Source organism: Pituophis catenifer, unplaced genomic scaffold, assembly GCF_029215685.1.
Source record: "Pituophis catenifer annectens isolate HBS135680 unplaced genomic scaffold, rPitCat1.0.hap2 SCAF_3, whole genome shotgun sequence".
NCBI lineage: Eukaryota > Metazoa > Chordata > Lepidosauria > Squamata > Colubridae > Pituophis > Pituophis catenifer.
Genome location: NW_027256883.1, coordinates 202,775,671 through 202,789,811, shown reverse-complemented (window position 1 = coordinate 202,789,811; position 14,141 = coordinate 202,775,671). Strand labels below are relative to the sequence as shown.

The following is a 14,141-nucleotide window of genomic DNA, read 5'->3' as shown; positions in this document are numbered from 1 at the left end:
GATCGGAAGCCGCCGGTTGCTCGCCCGCCGCTCCCTTCTCGGTGCTGCTTGTAGCTCTGGAACTGAACACGGGTCGCCGCAGAAGAAACCAGCACCGTCCACCCGAGGGGACGCGGAAAATACCTGCCCCCCCCAGAGTTGGGCTGCATGTCGACTCCAGCAACGTCTCCCATTACAGACCTCATCTCTAGTTCGTGCCCCAGCTTGACCGCCTCTTCTTCCACCACTATCATCAGCACCGTTCAAGCTGACAGCTTCCAAGCTCCCAGGGACAGCCTCCAGACTCCTTCCAGCTTGCCCAGCAGCCTCGATTCCCTCTCTCTCCAGCCCAGCCAACTCCAGGCATCTTCCAGTCTGGGCAGCCTTCCAGAGTCTTCCAGCATCCAAAGCGACAGCCTTGAATCTTTTGCCCGGCAGCAAGAAAGCCCGGTTAGTTTTCTCCAGGACAGCCTCAATCCTTGGGACAACAGGGACTCTTTGCGGCTTTACCCGGCTAATTTCCGGTCCATCTTCAGCCTCGGGGACAGTCTTGAGACTTCCAGTATCCAGCTGGACAGCCTGCAGTCGGTGGCCAGTTTAGGAGACAACACCCAGGCGTCCAGCATTGTCACCGATAGCCTTGAGTCCCCCTGCAGCTTGTCTGACAGCTTGGAGACACCCAACGCTCTGCACCATTGCTCTGGATCTTACAGTGTTTGACCCAAGCCTGTAGCAGATTTTTTTCAGTCGGTTCTGCCATAGACTTACACGGATCGGACAAGGACTGTGGGAACCATTTTTTGGGCTTTTCACTCAGTGCTTTCCTTCCTCACTGACCTGATCCTTCTCCTGCACGTCTCAGCAAAAAACGGTTTCCGACAGCAGCGGCAGTGATGTCCACTCAAACTGTTTGCCCTCAGGGGCAAAAGGTGCTGAGACCTCCCCAGCGGAGTTCCAACTGTCTCTCTGATCTGTACCAGAACATGGTCCAGGGCGAAGAAACCCAATTTGTGGGAAAAAAGTGCCAACCGCTGCATAGCAGCAGCAGCGCCAGCCAGTTGACTTCCTGTCTTCACGAGAAAGCCGAGTGTAGAGTTCCTCAGAGCACCACAGTTACAAGTTGTGACCCGCATCTCCGACCCATCATGCGCCGGCGGGCCAGGTCCTTGCCCAGTTCCCCAGAGAGAAAGCGTAGCGGGTTGACTCCCTGCCGTGTTCCGGGTTGCAAGACCCGCAAGAACCGCGTCAGGTTTGCAGATGCCTTGGGCCTGGAGCTGGCGGAAGTGAAAGTCTTCCAAGCCGGGGAAGACCCATCTATCCCACTTCATGTTCTTTCTCGGCTGTCCATTAATTCGGATCTCTGTTGCAGCACGCTGGACCTGGAATTCACCATGCAGTGCCTGGTACCTGACTTCCAGCAGCCGGGAGATTGTGAAGACTTCCTCAGCCACCTGCAACAGCAGCAGGTGTGTTTGGAACGAGTGTCCAGCTCAGATCTGGGCCTGAATGGCACAATCAGAGTGATCAATTTATCCTTCGAGAAGCAGGTGGCTGTGCGTTACACTTTTAATCACTGGAAGAGCCAGCATGAAATAAATGCTCAGTGGCAGAGCAGTGCTGCTGGTCATGATGGTGAGACCCAAGTGGACATTTTCACCTTCTTCCTTCCTATGCCCCCCTTCCTTCTTCAGCTTAGCTCAGTAATTGAGTTTGCAATCTTATACCGAGCCAACGGACAAGAACACTGGGATAACAATCAGGACAAGAATTACACCCTCACTTGTAGGAATCATCCGCTTAAGATGCCCAGAGAATGTGAAGAGAGCTGGATTCATTTCATCTAAAAGCAAAACAAAAGGCTTCTGCGTTCGTTTGACCGTTTTTCTTTGCGCTGAGACACCAAAGAAACTCTTCGATGTGGCAAAGATCCTTCAGAATAAAAGAAATAACAAGCGATCTCCACAAAAGCTATTTTGAGAAGCCGTGAAGAAGATAAGGATAAAAGGGGCCTTAATTTGCAGGGATTTGCACTAAATTCACTTGAAATGTGTGGGAATCATAGCCAAAAGGTGCAGTCAATAGAAGGAACCTATAATGTATTTTATTTCTTTGATCAATTCTTAGAATGCTCTGATTATGCAGTATTTTAAAGCATACAGTACTTGATGCTCTGTAGTTTTGCACTTCACTTTTTGCACTTTTTACAAAACTCTCTTTGGTGGAACATAAGCATATTTCTGTTAATTTCTAGTAGGAAAAAATGTTACACTTTTCTGCACTGGTCAAATGCTGCAGGGTTTGGGGGGACAAAATTTAACTATTGAAATAAAAACGAAAATTTACACTGCAGTTTATATGACAGTGTTCTTATACATTTGGCATTAGTCCCTTAATACTCCTGTTTTAGAGGACTTTTTTTGTTATTAGAAGTGGAAATACAGTTTGCTTTTTGGGGAATTTCATTTTTTGATGTTATTTTTGTTTTCTTTTAGCCTTCCAGGTCAGAGTCAAAGTAAGTTTGTGCCACTATAGTTTAATGAACTACAGTATAATCCAATTGCAGGGATGTTTGATGTAGACTATGTAGACTGCAGCCAGTCATAGATTTTCTTACATTGGTTTGTTTCTAAGGAAGCCATGGCTAGAGTGGAACACAAATGTAAGAAGTAGGCATCAAGAAACTACTTATTTTTTGTGCCTAGAAAACTTCATGGGTGTATCTATGTATATACTAAGAGTCACAGGCATTTTTACTTTTTTTATATATAGTTAACAGAGGTCATCCTGAATCACACTTTTTAAAATATGAGACTGATTTGTTGACAACTTGAGTGCCAGGATTTTCTTTGAGAAGAAATGAGAATGCTTCTTTGCATATATAATTAATATGGGTTATATTTTATCAGCCTTGGGCATTACAGTATAACCGCCTCGCTTCAGATCAAAACAACACTGTAATGTGTTACATTTCTATAGATCGTATGACATGTTAGCACTTTTGATGTCAAGCATTACCAACTCCTGGGATACAGCTACAGGTGCAGTTAAGGATTGAGTTCCATGTTGTTTCTGTCATCCTTTGCATGCATACATGTTTGGGAGATTGCTGTCACTGCCCTGGTTTGAGATGTCTGCATATGCCATTAAGTCTGTAAGGAATGCTTCTATTTATTCATCCTTCTTGGGAAGAGCTCCTGGTGATGTGGTAAAGTTAGCAATGAGTGGGGGTTGTGTATACTAAGCTAAGAATCATGTGTGCAAACAACTGATGAGAGATGAACTCGTGATTGCCAATGGACCTGAAAAGTAGAAACTTCTAAAATCAGAAGTCTAGTTTACATTCATTAGTTCAGGATGAATCACCTTGTGCAGTGAAGTACAATGGAACACAGTACAAGTCTTTCTGTTCTTAATCTCTTCCCTGCCCTTTTTTTAGTGGCATGATTTTGGAGTTCTGTAGCAAGCAACTTTAAACCTACCACCTATCATGGATCAATCTCTAAAAATGGGGCAGATAGAGATGGCAGCTCTACTCCATGTATGGCTTTCAAACTAATTTCTTGCAGACCCCCCAGATTAATTTCAAAACTTGCCAAAAGAGATCGGTTCAAACCAAAATATCAGAAGGAAAGCATGTTTGAGAAGTTAAGGAAATAGATCAGGGGTCTCCAAAGTTGGCCACTTTTTTTTTTTAATTTGATTTATATGCCGCCCTTTTCCGGAGACTCAGGAGAACTCACTTTAAGACCTGTGGAGTTCGATCTCCAGAATTCCCCAGCCAGCATGGCTGGTCAAGGAATTCTAGGAGTTGAAATGTCCACAAGTCTTAAAATTTGCCAACTTTGGAAAGCCCTGAAATAGATGATCCCATCCATTTGGGGTTCTGACTGCATCTGCTTTTCGCTCTGGCATCATCCATTCAGTGGCTCTCAATAGATCGTCCAGGATATAGAATAACAGAATTGGAAGGGACCTTGGAGGTCTTCTAGTCCAACCCCCTGCTTAGGCAGGAAACCCTACACCACTTCAGACAAATGGTTATATATATGGTTGTTTATACAAGGTTTCCCAGCAGAGTTTCCTCTCCTTCCCTTCTATGTGCAAATTATATTCTTCCATCTTCCACCCTCTCCCCTCTCCAAGCATATGACTTGGGGTTTTGTTGTTGTTGTTTTTTTTGCTTTGTTTGCTCATGGTCTAGGGAAGGCTAATATACTTCGGTTTCTGATTTCCTGCATTTTGGACTGATACTGTGCCTTGAATAACCTTCGGGCTGCTATATCGCGGTACATTCCGGCCAGCATGCTTTGTATCTCATAGGAACTGGAAGGGATCCCAGTTCCAGAGTAGAAACTCATGTCAGCCCTGTAACTGCTAATGGGAACTTCTATACAAGATGTCTCAAGGGACCATTCTTTTGAGTGGGGAAGTTCCTTTGAAATGCCTGAATAGTGGGTAATGGAAAAATCTATTTTCTTTGTGCCAAGCCAAGAAGTGTATTTAGATCTCTTGTTTATCAAATAGATAGAAAGGAGGCTGGGTGTTTCAAATAAATATCTAGTCTGTGGATTTCATTACAAATACAGTGCAGCAGATTTGTTTTTCAAACTTAGTTCCTTAGGTCGGTGGAAGGCAAGTTTCATAAAATTATAAAGAACACACACATTTTTGAGGTGGGGCCAAAGGGACCCCCCCCACTTCCCTTAATAACCTAATATAAATGCCAGTAACTATAAAACAATGTTTCTTAGCCTTGCCAACTTTAAGATGGAGAGATTTCAACTCCCTTACTGCCCAAGGAATTCTGGGAGTTGAAATCCATCCATTTCAGTTGAGAAATGCTAACATAAAAAGTTAACTAGTTGTTTTGAGGAAGAGTGAAAATGGCCAGGGTGGCCATTGATCCCTACAGAAGTAATTTCTTTCCCTTGACATTATTTTGTTTTTTTCCTCCATCATCATATCTTTACCATTACCTTTCCTGACTGAGAAACCTGAGACTTAGCCATAATGTATCTCGGAAGATATAAGGGACAGATCAATGACATGTGACTGCTAGGACAGATCATTGCAGTTTCTATACTTGTTTTTGGAGGTGGATAATTTTGCACAGTCTACTTTTCTAAGCAATCAATTTCATTTCAGAAAAGGCATTGTGTAGAATTCTCTTTATCCTTATTTTTAAGGCTATAAAATAAAAAAAAGTTTATGGTATGTTGTAGTACAGCTATAGTCCCAAGATGGTAAGAAAAATGTAATCTGAATTTGCAGCCTATGAACCAGCCTTGCTCAATCCTATGTCCTCTAAATCAGAAGGATTAAAATGTCTATAATTTGTCCATCGTGCCTGGCAATTAAAGGAATACAGCTCCAAACAAATCTGTCCTAAGCTTTTATTCAGAATTGTTTGAGATAAGCAATTTGTGGATTGTTGTCAGTACTCGAGCAGCCCCAATTTTTCTGCCAGCATCTGAATCTGTAGAATGTAAAAAGTCAGGCATAAAAAGTTGATGTATTTTAAATGAGGAAAAATCTTACTTTCTACAACATTCATTTGGGTTGCACTGATGATCTGTAACTCCTTAACAATTTGGTCTCTTTCCTTTCTTGTGATTCATGTTGCCATATTTGCCCCTTTGTTTTTGAGTATTCTATCTATTAGACTTGCTTTATAAGTATTCTTTTGGACATTTGTCAGAATCGGGAAACCAAACAAAAAGAATTAAGTACGGTGCTCTGTATTTTATATACAGATTCGGATCTTTTTGAGACAAATATGCTTTGCAGCCCATGTTGAAATTTAATATAGTTTTAAATTCTAATTGTATAAATAAGTTAAGTCCATATATATCATTGTGTTTTAGAAGTGTGACACAAATGATTATTACAGAATGACTAAATGTGCTACAGTTGCCAGCTTCTAGAAAGCAAACAGAAATTATTTTTTTGTAATCACAGTATTTTAATAATGAAATAAAGAAAAGTGATGAGTAGGCAGGCAGGAGGCATATTTTTCCAAATGTGTTGTATAATTACAGCCATTTAGGTGTCAGATTTTATATATATGTCTGTGTGTAATGTATGCTGTATGTATATTTCCCATCCTTTCATAATAAGTACCACAATGGATTTGAAATTTTCCAAGGGTATTTGGAAAATATATATACCACATACTGCTGCTTCTGGAGACAATACAGGTAGTCTTTGACTTCCAACCATTCATTTAGCACTGTTTGAAGTTACAACAGTGAAACAGTGAAAAAAGTGATTGAAGTCCGTTCCTCATACTTATGACCATTGTAGTATTCCCCACAGTCATATAATCAAACTTCGGGTGATTGGCAATCAACATGTGTTTACAACAGTTGCAACATCCTTGGATCAAATGATGGCCATTTGTGATCTTTTTAGCCAGCTTCCAACAAGCAAAGTCAACAGGGGAAGTTGATTATTTGCTTAATAACCATATGATTCACTTAACAACTCAGCGAATCAATAATCACAAAAAAGGTAAAATTGGGAGCAGCCTGACTTAGCAAATTGAAAATTGAAAACCGCCTCATTTAGCAATGGAAATTCTGGTTCCAAGTGGTTGTAAATTGAGGACTACCTGTATTCCAGGCTTCTTACCACTTTTGCTTTTCAAAAAAAACCTGCTTTCACTTTCTTTAGCCTCTTTGCATCCTTTTATGTCGGTCTCAGAACCAGTCCTGGGTCTCTTTGAGTTATAAATATCCTGTAATCTGGAGATGCACTGTTCCTTGTAGCAGATCTGTTTACCTTCCAGCTCATCGGGACAGAGAATTATAGGCAGGATCCAAAACTGTAACACTAGACTAGTGATGCAAATAAAAATCTATCGCTTGCCTTCCTGAATCAAGGCCAAGTGTTTTTGGTCCAGCATTCTACATCCAACGATACCCTACCAGCCTCTGGAAGTGAAATCTCATCAGCTTGGCATGAAGGTCACGGCTCACCCTGGTTCATTCCCAAGTGCTCTGTACTTAGAGTTATATTGCGGACGGATACAGAGATTTCATTTAAGAGCTGTTGCAAAAAGGGCCCTCTGAAATTCACAAATAAAGAATGGTAACATACCAAAGACCTGGGGAGAAATGAAAAAAAAAAGAAGAAGAAGTACAGAAGGACATTGGGAGATTATTTTCCCCCCTCTGCAGTGCAAACTCAGGGAAATACATGTTCCATTTATTTTTAATATTAATCCTTCCTGTGTTCCGAAACAAGAACCTGAACAATTCTCACAGCCCAAGCTAACCAGATTTGTTTCTTATATTTTTGTACTGCTCAACTCCCAAAGGCAACAGCTTCGGATATGAATTTAAGGCTGAAGACCATTTTAAACATTTACCATGTTTTAAATATGGATTACTGGAAAGTTTCCAAAATGTTATCCCCAAGGCATGGGTATAGCAAAGGAAAGATGCACTCGGAATAAATGTATGCCAAGTAAATGTCCCAAAGGTGCTTTTTCAGGAGGCAACTGGACTTCCTTGTTTCGTTTTCTTTTGAAGACGTTTTGCTTCTCATCCAAGAAGCTTCTTCAGCTGAACAAGAAAGCCCAGTTACCTCCTGAAAAAGCTCCTTTGGGACAGCCATGACCTGGATGACTGAGAATCTCTATGGACTTTTATGCCAGGTAAATGTAATCACTATTTGGTCATTTAATTACTGTTAAGTAATTAACTAAGAGCCAATTTGGTGTAGTGGTTAAAGGCACTTAAGCGAGGAGTTGAGAGACTCTCAGTTGGGCACAGATGCCAGCTGGGTGACCTTGGGCCCTAGAAAGAAGACAATGGCAAACCACTTTTGAAAACATTGTCAAGACAAAGCAGGGACTTGTCCAGGCAGGTGCCAGGCATCAAGACTAATTCAAAGGCACAAAAACAAAGTGGTTGAGGTACTTGAGTGTGGGTTCTATATGATTTCTTAAGGAATAATTGCTAGTCTCACTTGGAATGAAAAGATTTGATAGTACAGGTAGTTCTCGACTTACAACCGTTCGTTTAGTGACCGAAGTTACAAAGACATTGAAAAAAGTGACATTTTCCACACTAACAATCATTGCAGTATCCCCATGATCACATGATCAAAATTCAGACGCTTGGCAACTGACTTGTATTCATGACAGTTGCAGCACCCTGGGGTCATGTGATCATGTTTTGCGACCTACTGACAAGCAAAATCAATGGGGAAGCCAGTTTCACCCTTTTATTAACTGAACAGCTGCAGGGATTCACTGAACAAGCAAGGTCATAAACTGGGAGAAAATTCACTTAACAAACATCATGCTTAGCAACAAAAATTTGGGGTTCAGTTGTTGTAAGCCGAGGACTTCCTGTATCATCAATCTCTCCACCGTGAGCATATTTATTTATTTATTTATTTATTTATTTATTTATTTATTTATTTATTTATTTATTTATTATTGCGATTTATATGCCGCCTTTCTCCCGAGGGACTCAAGGCGGCTTGCAAAATGACAATTTCCTATACAAATCACAACAAAATAAAATTAAAATCAACACCCCAATTAAAACAGTTTAAAATTATAACAGTGTACACCCAAACGGATCAGTTGAGTTGACGAAAGAGCCACGTCTTCAGCTCGCGACGGAAGGAAAGGAGGTCGGGGGCTGTCCTGAGCTCGGTGGGCAATCCATTCCAGAGGATCGGGTCTCCCACAGAGAACACTCTCCTCCTGGGGGCCGTCAGCCGACATTGTAAGAGCCTTGGTAGTACAGGGGTTTAAGGCACCCTGTTATTAAGCTGGTTATTAAGACCAGCTGCCTGCAATTACTGCAGGGTTCGAATCTCGCCAAGGCTCAAGGTTGACTCAGCCTTCCATCCTTTCTAAGGTAGGTGAAATGAGGACCCAGTTTGTGGGGGCAATAAGCTGACTTTGTATAAATATACAAAAAGGATGAAGGCTATTGCTGAGCACATTGTAAGCCGCCCTGAGTCTTCGGAGAAGGGTGGCATATAAATCAAATTAAAAAATAAAAAAAAATTGTTTGGCCGACGGCACCCTGAGAAGGCCCACTCTGTGAGAGCGCACGGGATGATGGAGAGCGGCAGGAGATGGTCCTGCAAGTACCCCGGGCCTAAGCCATGATAATAGACAATGATAATGGGGATGGGAGGAATCATTCCACCAAAAAAAAAAAAAAAAAACCCAGTCACAATTGGGAACTGCATTGTCCACAAATTGAGGGCACCGGATTGCTATTCCGATATAACAAGTCATTTGCGAAATAACATAGCTTTAAGCCCAGCAGGACTAAATTCAATAACGTACATGGCTCAGGAATGGACTTACTACATTCAGTGGGCACGGATCTTTAAAAATGGACTTATTGCAATGAGCCAGCGATCTATAAAAAAAAAATCTTTTTTACTTTTCATAAGGGAGGAACGAAAAACGAACAGAGGGGAAACACTGAAAATGTAACTTCATTGGGAAGACTGCTGTGTAAAAAGAACGCTAAAAGCCCTTTGGAGAAACTGCATTACTGTTATCATTAGACGGCATGAATCTGGCAGAATGCTGGCAAATGTCAAAAGACTGAGATGTGTGGAGGCTAAAGGTTAGCCATATTGGAACACGCTAAGAAAGGGTTCTTGAAAGGATGTGTCATCTCTACTGGAGTAGCTTGTTGGGACAGGAGAAGAGCCACTTAAATATGTAATAAAGGGACCTTAGACGTATACCGTAGACCTTTACTAAGGCACTGCAAAAATCCTGCTGTGTTCCTGTAAGTAGTTTCACGAGGAAACCGGAAACTGTTTAACAGGAAATTGTTAAAGCATCTTAACAGTAATAGTGCAAAAACAGCTGGTGAGTGGTTCTTTTTTTTTTCCCCCTTCCTTAACCTGTATTAAACAGAGTGCCTAAATTTTGGGGCAGTGCCACTGTCATCATGGGGAGCTGTTTGCTGCCTTTCCTTCCCCTCTTGTTAAAATGTGTCTCCCCAAATCAGCTGGATTCTCTGTGAATGAGATCACATTCAATCCTGCAGGTATTTATTTATTTATTTATTTATTTATTTATTTATTTATTTATTTATTTATTTAATTAATTAATTAATTAATTTGTATACCGCCCTTCTCCAACAGGACTCAGGGCGGTGAGCAGCCATGGTAAAACATAACATATAAAATTTAAAAGCAATTTAAAAAACATTAAATAATTTTGGCTATCCATTTAAAACAACCCGGATTAAAACCAATTACAAATTAAAACCGAAGGGATGGGATCAAGCCAGCCGGCTAGGTGAAAAAGATGTGTTTTCAGGGCCCGACGAAAAGTCCGGAGGTCTCGTATCGTGCGTATCTCTGGGGGTAGGTCGTTCCAGAGGGCAGGTGCCGCCACAGAGAAGGCTCTCCTCCTGGGGGTCGCCAGCCGACATTGTCTGGCCGACGGCACCCTGAAGAGTCCCTCTCTGTGGGAACGTACTGGCCGGTGGGAGGCTTTTGGCGGCAGAAGGCGGTCTCGTAAATACCCCGGCCCTAAGCCATGGAGCGCTTTAAAAGTGGTCACCAACACCTTGAAGCGCACCCTGAAGACCACAGGAAGCCAGTGCAGCTCGCGCAGGAGAGGTGTCACATGGAAGCGCCCCGTCGCTCCCATAATCCCCCGCGCGGCCGCATTCTGGACCAACTGGAGCCTTTTACCCTGAAGCAATTTAATTTCATGGCATGGAGGCTGTTCTGTCACCATTTTGTATTTAGTACTATTCTCAGGGCAATTAATATAGCCTTTTTACATTTCATTGATGCCTTGCCATTTTTAAAAGCACTTTAATGCCATGTTGTATTTAAAATACTGTATTCTTTTGAAAACCGATCATGTCTAACATATCATTTAAGCAATGCTGTCATTGGAACAAATATATATTATTACCATTTATAATACTGTATAAGAATAAACTATGGCTGTATATCTGAATACACTGCAAACATTTGTTTTAAAAAAATATATTGCATAATTTAATTTTTTTTAATGGGCAGCATATATCATGCATGGTACTGTAAGGTTTTTGAGTGCAGCTCAGAATCTGATAAATCCAATGAAACTCTGAATACGAGGCACTCTGATATTCAGCTTTATTTTTGGCCAAAGCAAAACTGGGCTACCTTTTATCTCCCACCTTAAACAGAGCAGGCAGAGATAGAAAAAGCAAAAGCTGAAGCAAAACCTTTTTCTCAAACTTCTTATAGTTTACACAACTTGCACACATCGTCATAGTGTTAGAAACATAATTTCATATCCATTAGTTCATGCAAACCTCATGATTTTCTCAACGCTCTGAAAACAAAGGACCTCAGAAGGCGAAAAGAATACACATTTTGCATTTCACAAGTTACTTTGTTAGGCTACTTGGCAGCCTGGAGGCTTTATCTATGCAGATAGAGCATTAGGTCACAATGGAGCTTCTCTCAGCAGCAAGGAATATCAAAAGTTGCGTTAGGTGCACTCTGTACATGCTCTAATCCTTTCACTATCTTTTGTTTGTAATTGTTGTGACCCAGGCCCACGTACTTGATTTAAATGCAAACAGTTCCAAAAAACAAACAGATTTTATAATGAGCCAAGGTGGCGCAGTGGTTAGGGTGCAGTACTGCAGCTACTTCAGCTGACTGCTAGTTCAGCAGATCAGCGGATCAAATCTCACTGGCTCAAGGTTGACTCAGCCTTCCATCCTTCTGAGGTGGGTAAAATGAGGACCCAGATTGTTGGGGGCAATATGCTATTTAGTATACTGTCTTTGGTGTAAGCCGCCCAGAGTCCTCGGAGAGTGGGTGGCATAGAAATATGAATAATAAATAAATATTAAAACAGCTGAGAATTAACTCATTCTCAGAGTATTCTAAATTAAATGAAAGCAAAGTTCTTAAAACACCAGTTTTTAGTTTATCTCTGACCTTGGGATAATTAGGCAAACTGCCAAAGGCTTTTCTTGGCAACAGTTCAGGAACAGAAGAAATAACTACAGCCAAACAAGAAGCAATTCTCTAAACGGTTGTTTTCCGGCAAAGAGGCCAAGAGCCGTTGCTGGCCTTTTAATTTATTTATTTATTATTTATTTATTAATCAAATTTCTATACCGCCCTACTCCCGAAGGACTCCGGGCGGTGAACAGCCAAGATAAAATACAGATAATACAAATATTAAAAAAAAATCCCTTAAAATTATTAAATATTTTGGCCGAAACACAGATTAAAACACCCAATTTATAAAATCACGAATTAAAAATTTAAAAAAGGAGAGTTAGGCCAGGCCAGCCTGCTGAAATAGCTGTCGAGCCTGGCAACCTGCTCGACATCGCTAACGCGTGCTGAAAGCATCGAGGGACATATACATACTTGGTGGTGGTGGCACTGGGTGAAGGCGGCCGTATGCAGGGTGTGGGGTGGTGGTATCGGGTGCGACAGGATTAGGGCCGTTCTGGAGGACACAGCGGCAGCACTTTCCAGAACACGCTGAAGACCAATTATGCCCCTAAAAGAGGGGCGTGGTAATTGTTATGTCCATATAAGGGCATCCGCCCTGATTGGCTGCCAGCCATCGGGCGGGAGATTTGAATCCCTGTCTAGGGGCGGTGCGTCTGCCGGGAGCGAATATAAGGAGAGCTCCGGCAGCGCGCCAGCAGTCTTCTTTTACTTGTTACTATGTAAATAAAGTTGTTACATGTATCGAGCTGGTCACGTCTTCTGTTCCTGCGCTTGATCTAACACTGGCGACGAAGGACTAGAGAAGAGAACCTGAGAAAGACTCACGGCACGATCGCCCAAAGAGCTGAAGTCACCTCACCACAGCGACTTCCAGAATGGCTACCCCGCAAGCCCCGATGACCGCGCTGAACCCGTTCGACCCATCCCGGGAGAAGTGGAGGTCATACATGGTCCGATTCCGGCAGTTCCTGCGAGGAAATGGATACCAGAACCTCGATGATGAGAGGAAAAGAGCCCTTTTCCTGGCTCATTGCGGATCGGACGTCTTAGAGATGGCGATGGACCTCGTGGCACCTAGGGACATCGAGGAGATGTCCTGGAATGACCTGCAGGACGTCTTACAGGAGCACTATGCACCTACAGGCACCCCCATCGCAAACAGGTTCACCTTCCAGCAAAGAAACCAGCGGGAAGGTGAATCAATCAAAGAATTCGTGGCAGCGCTCCGCCAACTCGCTGCCAACTGTGAGTTCGACAATGTGGACAATGCCATCCGGGACCGCATTGTGTTTGGAATGCGAGATGTGGGGCTGCAGAAGAAATTCCTCAGCAGGAAGAAGATTCCGCTTAAAGACGTCCTCGACGAGGCAACAGCGGCGGAAACGTCCGAACAAGCAGCCGCGGCAATGGTAAAAGCAAGAGGGATCCATAAGATCCACAAGTCGGGCCCAACCTCATCAGACGAGGCAACCACTCAATCCGAGTCTGATGAGGAAATGGCCGTCCACAAGGTGTCCCGCCCTCCCAGGCGGGAAACCCCACCGCATGGCGACCGCGGAGAGCGATGCGGCAGCTGCAGAGGCGACCACCCCAGAGCGACCTGCAGATGGAGGGACGCGACCTGCCGCCGATGCCTGAAGAGGGGCCACATCGCCGAGGCCTGCAGAGCCACAGACCCAGCCCCGGAGCCGCCCAGACCGCGATTCCGGGAAAATCGCAAAGATAACCAGAGGACATCCAAACGGTCCTCAAACCAGTCCCGGCGCGGGGAGGAGGAATATCCCCGAAACAGAACGGTGCACCAGACCACCACCATTGCTCACACAAGCGACGAGGGGACCACCAAGTTCCACGTGACGCTGCTAGCAGAGGGGTCTCCGTGCAAGATGGAGGTAGACTCCGGATCCGCCTTCTCCATCATGGACTGGCAGCACCTACAACAGCTGAAACCGGCATACAAAAGGACCCAGCTGAAAGCCCCGAAAGACAAACTTGTGGACTTTAATGGAAACCCCATCGACATCCTAGGCAGAGCAACCATCCATGTGAAGTACAACGACTTCGATGGAAAGCTGCCCATCACCATCGTGCAGCACAGCCGACCGAACCTGCTGGGCGTGGAGTGGTTCAAGCCTCTAGGACTTTCACTTCAGGGCATCCACGAGATCCGCAGGGACGAACTCGACTCC

At 43.3% G+C, this 14,141-nt stretch overlaps 1 protein-coding gene across 1 annotated transcript; it reads left to right on the top strand.

The window, feature by feature from the left end:
- On the top strand, window positions 1-2,426 carry PPP1R3D (protein phosphatase 1 regulatory subunit 3D). The gene has a single exon (XM_070940103.1). It carries the CDS (start codon window positions 873-875, stop codon window positions 1,821-1,823), a length of 951 nt encoding a protein of 316 aa, XP_070796204.1. The 5' UTR covers window positions 1-872; the 3' UTR covers window positions 1,824-2,426.
- The last annotated feature ends 11,715 nt before the right edge of the window (window positions 2,427-14,141 follow it).